Source organism: Epinephelus fuscoguttatus, linkage group LG5 (genome assembly GCF_011397635.1).
Source record: "Epinephelus fuscoguttatus linkage group LG5, E.fuscoguttatus.final_Chr_v1".
Taxonomy (NCBI): domain Eukaryota; kingdom Metazoa; phylum Chordata; class Actinopteri; order Perciformes; family Serranidae; genus Epinephelus; species Epinephelus fuscoguttatus.
In genome coordinates this window covers 3,872,062-3,888,086 of record NC_064756.1, presented here as the reverse complement: position 1 = coordinate 3,888,086, position 16,025 = coordinate 3,872,062, and the positions used below count along the sequence as shown (strand labels likewise).

Sequence of the window (16,025 nt, the reverse complement as noted above, 5' to 3'; positions counted from 1 at the left end):
GTGGAAGACATCCTGCGTGGTACCTGTGCCCAAGACTCTGCACCCCAAGGACTTCAGCAGCTTCAGACCGGTGGCATTAACATCACACCTCATGAAGACTCTGGAGCGCCTGGTCCTGTCTCGTCTCCACCCCGCAGTAGGCCCTTCAATGGACCCGCTGCAGTTTGCCTACCAGCCTGGCACTGGGGTGGACGACGCCGTCATCTTCCTCCTGCATAGAGCTCTTTCCCACCTGGAGAAGCCTGGAAGCTCTGTGAGAATCATGTTCTTTGATTTCTCCAGCGCTTTCAACACCATACAGCCTGCACTTCTGAGGGACAAACTGGAGCACATAGGGGTGGCTAATCACCTCACATCCTGGATCCTGTTAGGACCCAAGATTGTGTATCGGACTTGGTTGTCTGCAGTACGGGGGCCCCACAGGGGACGGTGCTGGCACCGTTCCTCTTCACCCTCTACACTGCAGACTTTTCATACGACACCCCCACCTGTCACCTGCAGAAGTTCTTCGACGACTCTGCCATCGTCAGCCTCATCACAGATGGGGACGACGGGGAGTACAGAGAACTGAACCAAGACAGACAGTTGAAAAGTACCTGGGTGTTCATCTTAACAATAAACTGGACTGGACTGATCACATAACAGCACTGTAGAGGAAAGGCCAAAGCAGACTGTACCTGCTGAGGCGGCTCAGGTCTTTTGGAGTGCAGGGGGCGCTCCTGAAGACCTTCTTTGACACTGTGGTGGCATCAGCCATCTTTTACGGAGTGGTCTGCTGGGGCAGCAGCGTCTCAGCTGCAGATAGGAAGAGACTGGACAAGCTGATCAAGAAGGCCAGCTCTGTCGTGGGATGCTCTCTGGACTCTGTGCAGGTGGTGGGAGAAAGGAGGACTAATGACTCCCATCCTCTGCAGGAGGAGATAAAAGCTCTGGAGAGCTCCTTCAGCGATAGACTGATTCACCCAAAGTGTGTGAAGGAACGCTATCGCAGGTCCTTCCTGCCTGCTGCTGTCAGGCTACATAACCAGCACTGCTCACAGTAAACTGCACCATGGACTCTTTATAAACACCACTATGAGCATTGCTGTCCCCCATGTTGTTGTTTATTTGCACATACAATATTCACTTTAATCCATTGCTCACTTATCATTATTATTATTATTTATTGCTGTTTCTTGTATTTTTTTGTACTTTTTTTTGCATGAATAAAAATTATTCAGTTGTTCACCACCCCTTCATAACGAACAGTCTCTGAGCTCAGTTTACTGGAAATCAAAGGTAGTAGTCTTTAGTTAAATAACAAGTGTCACTACATTGAAATATTTACATTGTCAGGTGAAGACAGACGAAACGATCTGGAAGAGAACAAACAAGCTACATAAACTCATAAACATAAACTCAGCATCTCCTCACTGACAGCCCGGCACTGATTCACCTGTCTGTGTTTGACGGCAGCTCCTCTGCAGCCAATCAGGAGCGCAGCGGGGCGCGGCTCTGCCCGGAGAAGGTATGAGCGCACTGATTTCTGGGAAGATCAAAAATGTCGCCTCATCTCACAACGCGCAGGATACAGTAGGATAGGACTCTGTGGTTGTGACGTCATAACCCTGAAGGATCTGAATCTCTCCTGCTGCTGTGACAAAATGGTGAGTGTCCGAGTTTGTTGCTGAACGTTCACACCTGTCGGTAACAAGATGTGCTGCAGTGCAACAAATGTCCAGGTCAGGTGGTGCCTTCTGATCAGGTTAACGTTACTTTTGTCTATGACGTAAATGAAGACGTGTTATTACTTCTTCCTTACAGCGGTTTGACAGGACACTTCCCTGATCACAGGTCGGTGTGGTGGCGTTACTCCTGATGTTAACACGTGTAACAGGTGGAAACACAGCAGGATAATTTGAGTTGTATCACATTTCATTATCATATGAGCTCAAAGAGGAAAAGCTTGGAAAAGAAGGAAGAGTTTTTGCAGTCTATCAGCCATGTTGTGTCTGACAAGCAAATGGATGCAAATCTCCACATGTTCGTTTCGTTTTCAGAAGTTGAAATGTGATTTTTTTTTTTTTTTGGCTTATAAAAACGAGCAATAGTTTTACAACATAATTAAATTGAATCCAGAATTTTGCACAAAACTATCCTGTCCTTTACTCCACATGTGCTGGTTTATGTTGCTGCAGGCAGAGGCAGTGCTGCTGGACCTCAGGGCAAAGAGCTCTCATTAATTGCCCTTGCACAACACACACATTGTATTGACTGTTATTGCACCCAGAGGTGACAGAGATGTGTTGTACTTCCCTGTTGAGCTTCATTCACATTTCTAGTTGTGAAATCTAATTGCTGTGTGGTGCAACCCTCAATTATGGGTGGTTTCGCTTTGGCTGCAGGCAGCTCTGACTGTAGACTGACTGTGTATGTTTGCCACTTTATTAGGTACACCTTGTTAGTTGCCTTCAGAGCTGCCTTAATTCTTGGTGTCACAGATTCAACAAGGTGCTGGAAACATTCCTCAGAGATGTTGGTCCATATTGACATGATGACATCACACAGTTGCTGCAGATTTGTCGGCTGCACATCCATGATGAGAATCTCCCGTTCCAGCACATCCCAAAGGTGCTCTATTGGACTGAGATCTGGTGACTGTGGAGGCCATTGGAGTACAGTGAACTCATTGTCATGTTTGAGATGATGTGAGCTTTGTGACATGGTGCGTTATCCTGCTGGAAGTAGCCATCAGAAGATGGGTACACTGTGGTCATAAAGGGATGGACACACTCAGCAACAATACTCAGGTAGGCTGTGGTGTTTAAACCATGCTCAGTTGGTACTAAGAAAATCTCCCCCACACCATTACACCAGCAGCAGCAGCAGCAGCCTGAAGCGTTGATACAAGGCAGGATGGATCCATGCTTCCATCTGAATGTGGTTTTTCCAATCTTCTATTGTCCAGTTTTGGTGAGAAAACCCGTGTGAATTGTAGCCTCAGTTTCCTGTTGTTAGCTGACAGGAGTGGCACCTGGTGTGGTCTTCTGCTGCTGTAGCCCATCTGCTTCAAGGTTGGACAAGGTGTTGTTGCTTCAGAGATGCTCTTCTGCACACCTTGGTTGGAACCAGTGCTTATTTGACTTCCTGTTGCCTTTCTATCATCTTGAACCAGTCTGGCCATTCTCCTCTGACCTCTGGCATCAACAAGGCATTTTGGCTCACTGGATATTTTCTCTTTTTGGGACCATCCTCTGTAAACCCTAGAGATGGTTGTGCTGAAAATCCCAGTAAATACTCAGAGCAGCCCGTCTGGCACCAACAACCATGCCACGTTCAGAGTCACTTCAATCACCTTTCTTCATCATTCTGATGCTCTGTTTGAACTTCAGCAGCTCGTCTTCACCATGTCTACATGACTAAATGTTAATGAGCTGCTGCCACGTGACTGGCTGATTAGCTATTTGTGGTAATGAGCAGTTGAACAGGTGTACGTGTCTTAGTGTAGGTGATTGCTTCATTTTGTGTCTGTGCTGGGTTTCCTCTGTTGACAAGCTGTATAATATCCACACTTTAGTCATGTCTCATCCTCATTAGTCTGTTTCCTGCTCCTCTTCAGATGCGCTTCCTGTTGCTGTTCAGCCGGCAGGGGAAGCTGCGGCTGCAGAAATGGTTCACGCCAGTCACAGACCGGGAGAAGAAGAAGGTGATCCGGGACATGATGATGTTGGTGTTGGCACGTCAACCACGTTCCTGCAACTTCCTCCACTGGAGGGACCTCAAGATCGTTTACAAGAGGTGCTTTTAATTTGTGTTAAAATTACCAGCTACGTCTCAGATTTAAGTCATCATCAGCGATCCTTTCTTGGCAGGTGAAGACGTGGGTGTTGAGCAGAAACCACTCCTGACTGTGTTTATGCTCAATGATTAACTTGTGTGTCCTCTTTGCTAATGCTTCAAAATACACACAGATTACAGACACACCCATGTTCAACAATGAGTTAACAGGTGCTGGATCGAGTAAAGGTCATGTGAAACACACAGAGAATGACCTCGTTGTGAAGGGACCGTGATAATGAAGGTGCAGCACGGCGCTTATCCTCTTATGGTTTTCATCTCCTTCATGCACAGTAACAATCTTGTAATCTTGCTAAAGACACACAGCTGTATCTCCCTCTCAAAAATAACGACAAGTCCAGATATAGCCACAAGTGGCCATTGCACTTGTGTGGAACTTGTGGCGCCCCCTATTGACCGATTTCAAAATAATTTTACACACGTGGTTCATCATTATTATTCAACATATCCTGCAAGTTTGATTGGACAATCAGTTTCTGATTTATAGTCTGATTTGTGTTATCTTGAGCCCATTTTTTGGATTTATTGTGGCCCCTAGTGGTCAATTTAAATGAGACTTTGAGGATATGTTCATGGTACCTCTTAAGACATTACTTGCAAGTTTTGTGATGATTGGCCCAGAGTTTGTGGAGTCATTTGCTTAGCCACGCCCCTTTTAAAGTTCTTTGGCCAGTATCTTCAAAACACAATGAGATATCAATATCAACAGTTAAAGCTTTGGTGATGAAATACAGAAAAAAATCTCACGTCATTCTGCTGATTTCAGGTGTGTTAAATATTTTAGTGACATTTGGTTAAAAATGAGATGAAATAGAGCATGTGTGCGCACTACTAGATTACTAGTTGCATTTGAATGAAGACTTTTGGAGATATAGAAGAAGAACACATCAAAATAAGTTGATTTTCCAGCGCAAAGACAAAATAAAACACGTCTAATACAGAGTAGAAGCTTTCGACATTGCAGTTGTTTACTTCCATACAAGCAGTTTTATTAGAACATGTTCTCCTCAGAGTGTTGTCAAATGTGCCTGTAATGTTTCTTCACAACATTGTGGCAGCCATTAACTTCGTCCTCGTTAAACGCAGGTATGCTAGCCTGTATTTCTGCGCTGGTCTGGAGGAGCAGGATAATGAGCTGCTGACCCTCGAAGTGCTGCACAGATACGTCGAGCTGTTGGATAAGTACTTTGGCAACGTAAGTAGAGCCTGATGTCACAGCCCGAGCAGAAGTCAGAGGAGAGGTTAAAAAAAGTCTAAACGAGCAAGCTTTATACCAGTTATTTTATGACGATGATCTCCATTCTCAAACTCTGCTTCTGTCTAAGAAGGTGTTTCACACTGTGTCATATTTTTGTATGTCTTAGTGATTATGGACAAGAGCTACCTTATCGAGAAATTGAAAATTGATGATTTTATTTAGTCTGCTGCCACGTGTATTTAAACAAATGGTAACAAAGAAAATTGAGAAAGGAGAATTGTCTCTGAGAATTCATCCAGGTCACAAAGTCATCTTGTGCTGTGGAAGTAAGTCAAGGGCGATTTGTGTGGTCATCTTAAAGATGTTTCACTACTGATCCAAGAAGCTTTGTCACTTCATCAGTTTGATACTGAAGTGACAAACATGAACAACATTGTAGAGTAGATGTACAAGAAATGATTTACTGTGACTATTTAGCATTTATAAGCAGTATATAACTATACACTATATGTCTACAATTATAACTACCTCTATAATGACATATTCTATATTATTATAGTTATTCATTATCTATTTATACAACAACCTTCCCTTATGGGTGCCCATAGGAGGAGTTAGGGGGTGATCACACAGAAATGAGACGCTAGAGACGCGGGTGCTTCAAAGACGCTTGAAATGCTGGAAGCAACAAGCAAGAGTGAAAACATTGAATTTCCCCTCAGGGGATTAATAGAGTAAATAAACTTAATCTTAAACTTAAACTTAAACTTAAAACTTATTCAATGTGCGCTAGCTACTGGCGTCTGACGCTCAAAAAGTTGAAGATATTTTAACTTTTCAGCGTCTACGCGCGTCTAAAAAGACTTGAACGCCAGTCAGACGCACCGTATCATAGGAAAACAATGGTTTTACTGGCGTCACATTTCTAGCGTTTCATCTCGGTGTGATCACTCACTTATAGTTACTGACAAATACATTAAGAAACAATTATAATATTATTTATTGTATGTGTAATATAAGGCAATATAGTGGCTGCAGTTTTGATTTTGCTGTTAGCTTCTATGCTGCTTCCTACAGTTTACTAATCGGTTTTCCGGCCTGTCTTTAAGTCTGACACACCAAAGAACCCCCCCCCCCCCACACACACACACACACACATACAGGAAGGCGTCTGTTGTAGGGCCGTGTACTCAGCTCTCTTAGAAAGGAGCCTGTAGACTATTTTTAGCAGGTTTACTCATGTCTAAAAAATCTGTGTACACACGCGCTAATTTTGGCAGAAAAGGTTTATACGCGATTGTTGAAGACCTCATTCAGAAACTATGGGCATTAATATACTGCTGTAACAGCCTCCACTCTTCTGCCAGCACCAGATTTTACAACCTGTCTGCAGGGATTTGTTCCCATTCAGACACAAGTGAGTCCAACACTGATGTCGGGTGATAAGATTTATCTCACAGTCGGTGTTCCAGTTCATCCAAAGGTTACTGGATGGGGTTGAGGGCGGGGCTTAGTGCAGTGCAGTCACAGCAGACTCAGAAACCCATTTCTTTATGGACATTATCGTGTTGAAACTCAAACTGTTGCCACAAAGATAGAAGCACAGTAGTGTCCAAAATATCATTGCTTTAAGATCTGCCTTCGGTTGGAGCTCTATGACAGCGGTGATAAAGCTGTGTGTGCACCATAACAAGGAAATTAACAATATTTAGTAGAGAAATGTAAGCTCAAAGGTTATTCAGTGGGAACTACAGTGCAGTAGTTCAGTAAAATCCCTGCCCCCTCCTCTTTATGTGCACACATACCGTGCTCTTCACCAGTCTGACTCCCCCTGCTGTCCATAAGGTGCTCTGCTCCTGAACCACTCGGTCCTACCCTGTTTGATTTCCTTTTTTTCCCCAGCTTTGTTTCATGTTGTCATTACATGTTACATGCAGCCTGGCACACACCCCTCATAAGCACAACAGACGTACAAAAGAGGAGAGTAAAGTACAGGAAGGAAAAAAAAAAACAGAAGCAAGACAGTTACTTCAGTCCAAAGCAAAGTGACAGGCCACGCTATTATCATATGAAAAAGAAAGGGATTCAAGGTCTTTTCAAATGCTTTGGAGAACGAGGTAGTGGTGTGCTCGAGGACATGTGCTCTTAAAGAAGAGGGTCAGCAGCACATGGGAAGAAAAAAATAAACCTCAGGCACTCGTGCTTGGAGCAGGAACAGATGCACCTGAATTAAGTTAAAAAGCTTGTATGTAAAAAACATGGCCAGCTTCAACCCTAAGGTCATCATCAGGGTGCAAAAGGGTGGACAGGAGACAAGCAAACATTTTACAAGCTTGGTAAGGGGGTGTTACCCAGTCCTGATTGAGACGTGAATGCAGGTTAATGACAGCAATGGGTCACAATGGGAGGCCATTTTGAAGGTGACACGCCTTCACAAATGTTCAGGGAAAAAAAGAGAAATTACTAAACAAACATCAAAATTACATCATGTAATAGAAAAATAAAATAGTAAATAAATAATAGTAAAAGTATGAGGAACCACATTCTATAACATGGTAAAAATCCCAGTCCGAAATTTATTTAAGGAGGAACAGTGCCAGAACATATGCATGTAGTTTGCTGGGGTTTGTTGACATTGATCACATGAAGGAGACACTGTTTCAAATATTTATGCGAGCTGAGCTTTGGTATAGTGAGCCCGGTGCAGAATCCTGCACTGAATAAAACTGTGTCAAGCACAAATAGATGATCTGTGTACTTTCTGCAAAATATCCGTCTTCCAGATAGTCTTGAGGGCCTGCAGGGAATCCCATCAAAGATTGTAAATATTTGAGTAAATAGTTGCGATCGCCCAGATGTTGTGATGTTTGCTTCCAGAAATTGCTGAACTTTAACTGAATCCATTCTTCCCTCTACCTGTGAAATGTTCCCCGTGCCACTGGCTGCGACACAAGCCCAAAGCATCATCCATCCACCCCCGTGTTTAACAGTTTGTTCTCCAAACATACCTTTGCTCATTGTGTCCACAAAGTTCTGTTTTACCTTCATCAGTCCACAGGACTTGTTTCCAAAAAGCATCAGGCTTGTTCACATGTTCCTTTGCAAACTTGTGAGGCTGAATGTTGTGGTGAGGACACAGGAAAGGTTTTCTTCTGATGACTCTTCCATGAAGCTCATATTTGTCCAGGTGTGTCTGCACAGTAGAACAGTGCACCACCACTCCAGAGTCTGAGAAATCTTCCTGCAGGTCTTTTGCAGTCAAACAGAGGTTTGATTTGCCTTTCTAACAATCCTACGAGCAGCTCTCTCAGAGAGTTTTCAGCTTGACCTCCACAGTTCCTGTTAACTGCCATTTCTTACTGACATGACCAACTGAGGAAACAGCTCCCTGAAAACACTTTGCTATCTTCTTCTAGTCTTCATCAGGTCTTTTCGTTTTCAGAGTGCTAGGCAGCTGTTTAGAGGAGCCCATGGCTGCTGACTGTTGGGACAAGCTTTCAGGAGTCAGAGTCTTTATAAAGATTTGAAATGAGCATCACCTGGCCTTTGCTAACGATGACTGTGAACAAGCCAGAACCCTAACAAGCTCGTTAAGGTCTGAGACCCTAGTAACACTCTAAAATTGTACAAAACAAAAATAAAACCCTGATCTTGCTTAAAATGTTAAAGAGCATGTTTCATCTTTAACTTCATGCCTTCTGGAGATCAGTTAATTTTCTACTCACTTAGGTGACAAAGACATTTTGACCAGGGGGGCCCAAACTTTTCCATGCCACTGATATATGATTCTGTTTCAGGTGTGTGAGCTGGACATCATATTCAACTTTGAGAAGGCGTACTACATCCTGGACGAATTCCTGATGGGAGGAGAAGTTCTAGAAACATCCAAAATAGCTGTGAGTGTGTCTATGGAGGACGCTGACACACTGCAAGAGGTACTTTAAGGTTTCACAGACTCTCAGTGAACGTAGGTTTTTCTCATTAGTCATATGAAATGTGTTTTTATATATAAATATATCTGCTTTTATCACAGACAATGGAGGAATACATGAGCAAGCCTGCCTACTGAGCCAACACGACGACGATGTCTCACATTTCAAGACCTGAATCAAAAGGTTTATTACTCCCGCAACATTTTTATTTAGTGAGTAATAATGACTCATTTGGCACGATGCCATAACCACAACCTGGGTGATTTATCATGTTTCTTATTACGTTTTAAGAGTTGTAATTAAGTCTGGATCTGTAAGTGCCTTTTAAGCCTTGTATTTATTAATCTCAGGGTTTTATTACAAGAAGATATGACTGAAAATACTCTTTTGTTTTTATGTTTAAATATGTTTGTGTAATCTGAAACGTCAGGCAAGACTAATGTGTGATGGTGAGTAAATGAAGAAACACGACACAGTAAGGAAAAAATAAAGTCAATGCTTTATTAACCTCAGGTATGTCACATATGACCACAATTAAGAAAGAATTACCAAAAAGAAAACACAAGTGAATCTGAGGGATCCAACACTGATTTTGGAGGTGTGTGTGTGTGTGCGCGTGTGTGCGTGTGTGTGTGTGTGTGCATTGAAAGGCTGGTGAGTCACATGTACTGGTTGTTAAGTGTCGTTGAGCAACAAACATCATTAAAAAAAGCATCAAGTGAATGTCTGAACACTCATATTTCTGCTAATAAATATGAACTCTTGTAAACCTACAGAAAGTCGACGACTACTAAAGTTGACTGCATGTTTTTATTCTTCAAAATACTTTATTTGCACCCTCTCCCTCCACCAAAACAATAAATATATGTATGTACATAGAGCCTCTTGTTAGATTCCGTGGGGAGTTTTGGCATCAGTATCACTTTCTTCAGTTTCTGGGTTCAGGTAGCTCAGCAGTTTCATCACCGCTTCATTATCAAAGCCTTGCATTTGCATTTCGCCGCCTCTCTCGTCATTCTCAGTCTGTCTTTTTTCATTTGGGCTTTTCTCTGAGTCCATTTGATCAAAATAAGCCTGTATCGCCTGTTCAAAAGAGTCCGTCATGCTCTGTCCAACCTCGTCCCGCTTCTGGTTCGCCTTGCTGCTGCTGCCGTACACGGGGTTTGGGTACTGTGCCAGCATCTGAGCTGCTAAATACGCTGCCAGTTCATCCTCGTCTACAGTGTCGTCATAGTCGTCCTTTAATGTGCTGGGAAGGCGCCGTTGCGTAGGAGCGGATTCCCCCGAACGCGCCGGAGGCTGAGTGTGAAGTCGTGACAGTGAGCTTTTGTACTGCTTCCTGACGGGAGCTTGATCCTCCCCATCTCCTAACCCCAGGATGTTTAGTATCTCTTCTGTCCTCAGCTCTTCTGGGGTTTTTTGTCTGTCAGGAAAGCGTCTGCTGTAGAATTTAGCTTCGGGGATCTTGTGTGCCTTCTTTGAGGATATCTGGGAGAGCTTGTTTCCTGCTCTGGCTAACTCGTTGCTCTTTCGTGAGTTGTCTTGCTTCGTCATTTCTCCAGTTTTGAGCATGTCCACCAGGTCTTCGGGTGGGATCTGGTATTTTTGGGAGATCTGAATGAGCTGGTAGATGGCCCGTGGATCTATGTTGTCACTGTACTGCGTCTGAGCCACTCTCCTCTCTGCCCTCTTTTTCTCCTCTTCCTCTATCTCTCGTTTCTGCTCTTCTTCTTCTGTTTTCTCCAGCACTTTCAGGAGGTAGTAGTCGACCAGGTTAGCAACATCATCTGGATCTTTTGATCTCTTGACTGGGTAGCTTTCATCATCTTCCTCTTCATCGTCCTCATTAGCTTCCTCGTCATTGTCGTCTACGTAATCAAGCCCTTGGTTCACTTCATGCTTGTTCTCTTCCTCTTCCTGTTCGTGTAGCGGACCCCAGTCTGCAAGATCCCCGCCTAAGTCATCATATGCCACATTCCTCACGTTAAACATATCATCATCTTCCTCCTCATCATCCTCCATGTCATCCTCCTCATCTCGACGTTTATGCATGGGCTTCACACTCGTCAGCTTGTCCAGTTCGTCGAACACAGACTGCAGAGTGGCGAGGTTCTGAGGTGTGTACTTCTCCTCCACATTCTCGTTGGTGCGTTTAAAGGGGCTCTCATGCTCCAGATCTGGCCCCTCCTCATCCTCTTCCTCATCCCCCTCACCCTCTTCATCATCCTCAAACATTAACGGCAGCTTCTTGTGAGGCTTGATGCTGTACTGCTTCTGCTGCACCCTGGGATGCACGCCGTCCTTTAGGCCGTCTCCTTCGACGCTGGGGCGAAGGGAAGCCGGCTTGGAGGCCTTCTCCGTCTGCTGGAGGGTGCTGAGCACAGCCTGGAGCAGCTCTTCGCTCTTGTCCTCCCTTCCCTCCCCCTCCTCGTCCTCTTCCTCCTCCTCCTCCTCATCTTTGCTCTGCGGGTTAGAAGCCAGTCTCAGCATGGCACGCAGCTTCTCAGCATCATCCATGTGGCTGGCATCGTACCCTGTCGCCAGAGGGGCGTGCTGCTGGGAGTCTGTGCCGGTTCTTTGACGGAGGCTCTCGATGTACTCCAAAGCTTTGAGCATGTCAGCATTAGGAGCCTGGCGGACGTCTCCTCTCTGGGAGTCTGGTTCACTTCCGCGCAGTCTGTGCTCTCTGAGAGAAGCCCCGTGAATGCCAGAGGAACTGAGGAAGAGGAGGATTAAGAGGATGTTGGCAAAACAGATGAGGAAAGGTTTGCCTGTGGCGAAGGTCTGGGGGAGTGACGGCATGATGACGCCTGCAGAGGAAAGACAAAGAGACACATGTCAGCACTGACCTTTACACATTAAGCTAACAGGTTCGCAGCAGTTACCGCTCTGGCATTTCTTAAATGTCTTTTGCTCTTATCGCTTTAAATGTCTGGTCTGATGATCGCAGACCACGGAGACATCTGCACTGATTAATAGGCCGGAGATCCGGTTTAAGGTCTGGACTTTTGCTCCAACTTAATACATCAGTTTATCTTAACAAGATTTCTGTTTAATGCCTGAACTGCCTGACAGAATCCAGTCAAATAGAAATAAACTGTAAAGAAAATAAAATTAAAATTAAATAAATGGTAAAGGTTTTAATTTAATTTTATTTTATTTTTTAATTGAATAATGCTTGTTTTTTCATTTCATTTTTTTAATTATTTTTTGGTCATGTTTTGTAGCTCTTACAGTTGGTATCAAAACAAAAATGACAGATGCAGCAACATAAACAACAACAACATCAACAACAACAACAACAACAACAACAACAAAAAGCTGAAAAGCAACTGGTGGTCAATCTTCTATTTAAATGAATAAATAAATTAGTAGATAAAAATAATTAAAAACCAACTAAAAATAAATTATGTTATTATTATTATCATCATCCTTCTTATTATTATCATTATTATCATTATTATAAGTGATGCAGGTTCATGTGTGTCACATCTAACCCGGGGTGTTTGTCCTCTCCTCCATCTCCTGCCTGTTGCTGCTGTCTGAGGATCACACTGGAATCCTGCCGCCTGTTTGCCAGCAGCAGTAGCAGCGGCATTCAGCTCCCGTGCAAATCTCATTAGTCCTCAAATTGCTGCTCTCCGTGAGTCACGGCCCCGTTGTCAAGGTAACCCGTTAAGGCTGATGTTCCCATGGAGCCTCTCCTTTAATCGCTGAAAACCTCCAAACTCCAATTACAGCTGTTTTTCAAGCTTTAACTCAAATTAAACACTGTTCGGCTGCGAATAAAAATTACTCTCCAGAGGGATGAATTCTGCCTTTTAAGAAGCGTGCGTGCAAAACGCATTAAAAAAAAACATGTTTTTAATGCAAATGCATGCAAAACGGACATTATGTTTTTTATACTTTGCTCAAACAGAAGGCACAAAGATTGATGCATAACAGCAGAATCGAGGTTGCATAAGCAATTTGATGTCATTTTGTGTTTACTTTTTTCTTTCTTTTTGCGACCTAAATTAAAAAAGCCAAACTCCACGCACTTAATGCCCACTTTTTTTCTTTTTTAACACGGAAGAAAAGTGGTAATTATAAGATACGAAGCGCAAACAAGCCCGAAACGTAATGAGAACAACACAACGCAACCTCTTCGCCTCCACAGCTGTGGCGGTGCATCAGGTTGGCAAACAGCTCCTGTAACACAAGCTCAACTACAAACACACGCTGTGTTTGTGTGCTGCTGGGTGCAGGAGACACATTCAGAGGAGTGGACACGTCATGTGGCTCAAGCAGGTAGCAACAACCAGGTCTTACCTTCTGTGATTAGTTTCTCCGGAGGCTCGTGAGTGATCTGAGCATCTCTGTCTCGCAGTGTGAGTCTGGTTTCAGCACCGCGGACAGCTCCTCATGCTATTAGAGCAACCACCTGACTCGTGCGTCACAGAGCGAGGGGATGTACGCAACACGGGCGCGCGCGCATATGCATAACACACACACACGCACACGCACACGCACAGTTCATTTGAGTCAGCCAAACAAAACTGCTTCTCTCTGTGAATATGAACTGAGATGAGTTCTGACCCAGCGGCTGCATAATAATAATGGCTTTTGATGAAATGAATAAATTCATAATAGAGCTATATTTAGGACTGAAGGGCAGATCAGTCTGTTCTGTGTCGGCTGTGTGCAATAATGCGAGTGTTGCTGGTGTTTATGAGCCTGTTTATTCACAGGATGCACGGTGGCAAACATCTTAAGGCGTCCTCTTCTCCAGTGATGGTAATAAAGACGCTTAAATGAACTTACTCAGCTAAATTGTGACCTAAATTGTGTTTCATTGCTGCAAGAATTAATCTTCAGACTCATGTTGTTGCTTCACTTCTTGTACCTGAGGCTCATAGTATACTTATACTCCTCCTCTGTACTTGTGACGGTTGAATGGCTGTTGTCATTGACTGCTGTTGTGTCTCTGCTGCAGCACTGAGGGACAGAGACAGTTAAAAGTCCACCGATGACTCACATACAGACTCCGCCAGAGCCCGAGACGGGCGGGGTGACAGAGGGACTGCAGGGGTGTGTGTGTGTGTGTGTGTGTGTGTGAGAGAGAGAGAGAGAGAGAGAGATAGATGGAGAAAGCGAGCACTTTTGTCGTCAGCCAGCCTGTACTGTGGTCTCTATTTTTGGCTGCCTGTCAAATCGTGTCTAGTACAGATGAGTGTGTGTTTGTGTGAGTCTGAGTGTGTGTGTGTGTGTGTGTGTGTGTGTGTGTGTGTGTGTGTGGGTTGCTCACAGATTCATTCATAAATCCCCTCTTGTTGCTGTGTTTGATGTGAGCTCAGGCTCTCCTCCACTGACCTGCTTCTCTCATATTCAGCGATCTTGTTTTCAGCTATGTCACAGTTGCAGTGTAAAAATAGTTCTGCGTATACAGAAATAAAAGGCGTCTTCAGCATATTTAGGTTTGACATTCTGCCCACAGTGAATCACAGACCATCTGGCTGTTGGGATACAAATGTAAACAACTGAAACTGAATGAGGAAATCTGTTGTTGTTTGTAAAAATTTCTGTCGATTTCTGGTTTGCAGCATTGAGGATTATATATAACCTTTCATAAGATGCTCTTTATGGCAGCAGGCGAGGTTCTGATATATTACAAACCTAAAGAGACATTTTCTGGGGCTTTGAAAACCACTGTGTTTGCAGTGTGGAGGAAAAGAGGAGCGATGAGTCATACTCCAACATCCTTTCAGACTCATTATGAAGGTCCTTTAAAGGCTCAGTCCTGTCACAACTACGAGATATGGATTCATACTGAGGCACATTAAATATATATAGTTATAGCTACTCAGCCAATCACGTGGCAGCAACTCCATGCATTTAGGCATGTAGTCGGGTCAGGATCAGTGGTTCCCAACTGGTGGGTCGCAGTCCAAAAGTGGGACGCGGGCCCCTTTCTGAACTCACAAACAAGTAAAAAACACACTCTTCATTTTGAAGTACAGTGAATTTCAAGCACAGAGCTTTTATTTTGAAGTGTTGTTTCCAGCTGTAGAGTGAGCGCCTAGACAACAGCTACTTGACAGAGACAGAAAACTACCCCAACAACATGGCCAAACACAAGTATGATGCTGAATGTATTAAAATGTGGGACCTTGAACTAATGACAAAGGGGCCGGACACATGCAGCATTTTTTGCACCCTCAAATTCATTGTTTTTAATGAAGACATGCAGCAGGTGCACTCAAACACCAGAGCAATGTCGCCACCATGAGCATATGTGTCAAGCACCTACTTTTCAGGACACAATGGAAGCGCGCACCACATGTCATGTGACAAGGAACAACCAATCACAGCCAACACATATCTTTCCTTACATAAATATCAGTCTGTGATAAATACGGAGAAGTTGTTGATGTTAGTGCAGAGCTGTCAGAGCTTTACATCTGTCCCACAGACAATACGCCGACACACAAACGGCACCTGGAAGAAGATCAGCTCTGCACACAGGACTTCAGGTAAATAGGCTATTATATGCTGCTTGTTAAGGTTGCTTAGCAACCTCAGACACAACCTGCTGCCGCGCTCTTGACAGCCCGCACTGAAAAGGCACAAGAGTAGAGCCCAGCGCCCGACCTTGCGTTTTCCTGGTGGTTAAAGACACAGCATGTGTACGGCCGCTAAGAAGCAATCTGGACCTTGTGGCTGGACCAGTTGGGAACCACTGATCAAGACGAGCTGCTGAAGTTCAAACGGAGCATCAGAATGATGAAGAAAGGTGATTGAAGTGACTTTGAACGTGGCATGGTTGTTGGTGCCAGACGGGCTGCTCTGAGTATTTACTGGGATGTTCAGCACAACCATCTCTAGGGTTTACAGAGGATGGTCCCAAAAAGAGAAAATATCCAGTGAGCCAAAATGCCTTGTTGATGCCAGAGGTCAGAGGAGAATGGCCAGACTGGTTCAAGATGATAGAAAGGCAACAGGAAGTCAAATAAGCACTGGTTCCAACCAAGGTGTGCAGAAGAGCATCTCTGAAGCAACAACACCTTGTCCAACCTTGA

The 16,025-nt window shown here is 44.0% G+C and overlaps 2 protein-coding genes across 3 annotated transcripts; one reads left to right on the top strand and one right to left on the bottom strand.

Moving 5' to 3' along the window:
* The first annotated feature begins 1,513 nt into the window (after positions 1 to 1,513).
* ap1s3a (adaptor related protein complex 1 subunit sigma 3a) lies at positions 1,514 to 9,454 on the top strand. 2 transcript variants are annotated; one of them, XM_049576983.1, is made up of 5 exons: positions 1,514 to 1,646; positions 3,599 to 3,777; positions 4,924 to 5,032; positions 8,833 to 8,970; positions 9,069 to 9,454. In XM_049576983.1, exons 1-5 carry the CDS (start codon positions 1,644 to 1,646, stop codon positions 9,102 to 9,104), a joined length of 465 nt encoding a protein of 154 aa, XP_049432940.1. In that variant the 5' UTR covers positions 1,514 to 1,643; the 3' UTR covers positions 9,105 to 9,454. The 2 variants fall into 2 exon arrangements, with proteins under 2 accessions (XP_049432940.1, XP_049432939.1); XM_049576982.1 differs by lacking the exon at positions 1,514 to 1,646 and adding an exon at positions 1,653 to 1,721.
* Positions 9,455 to 9,542: 88 nt separating this feature from the next.
* Positions 9,543 to 13,368, bottom strand: scg2a (secretogranin II a). The gene is made up of 2 exons (XM_049576911.1): positions 13,279 to 13,368; positions 9,543 to 11,777 (listed from the first exon to the last, which is right to left on the bottom strand). Exon 2 carries the CDS (start codon positions 11,767 to 11,769, stop codon positions 9,856 to 9,858), a length of 1,914 nt encoding a protein of 637 aa, XP_049432868.1. The 5' UTR covers positions 11,770 to 11,777; positions 13,279 to 13,368; the 3' UTR covers positions 9,543 to 9,855.
* Positions 13,369 to 16,025: the final 2,657 nt, after the last annotated feature.

What these genes read in the sequence shown, in the direction of transcription:
- ap1s3a (XM_049576982.1), top strand. Translation starts at nt 1,695, where the DNA reads ATGTGCTGCAGTGCAACAAATGTCCAG. An exon ending in TGGATAAGTACTTTGGCAAC is followed by an intron (nt 5,033 to 8,832) that starts GTAAGTAGAGCC and finishes ATTCTGTTTCAG; the next exon opens with GTGTGTGAGCTGGACATCAT. An exon ending in ACGCTGACACACTGCAAGAG is followed by an intron (nt 8,971 to 9,068) that starts GTACTTTAAGGT and finishes CTTTTATCACAG; the next exon opens with ACAATGGAGGAATACATGAG.
- scg2a (XM_049576911.1), bottom strand. Translation starts at nt 11,769, where the DNA reads ATGCCGTCACTCCCCCAGACCTTCGCCACAGGCAAACCTTTCCTCATC.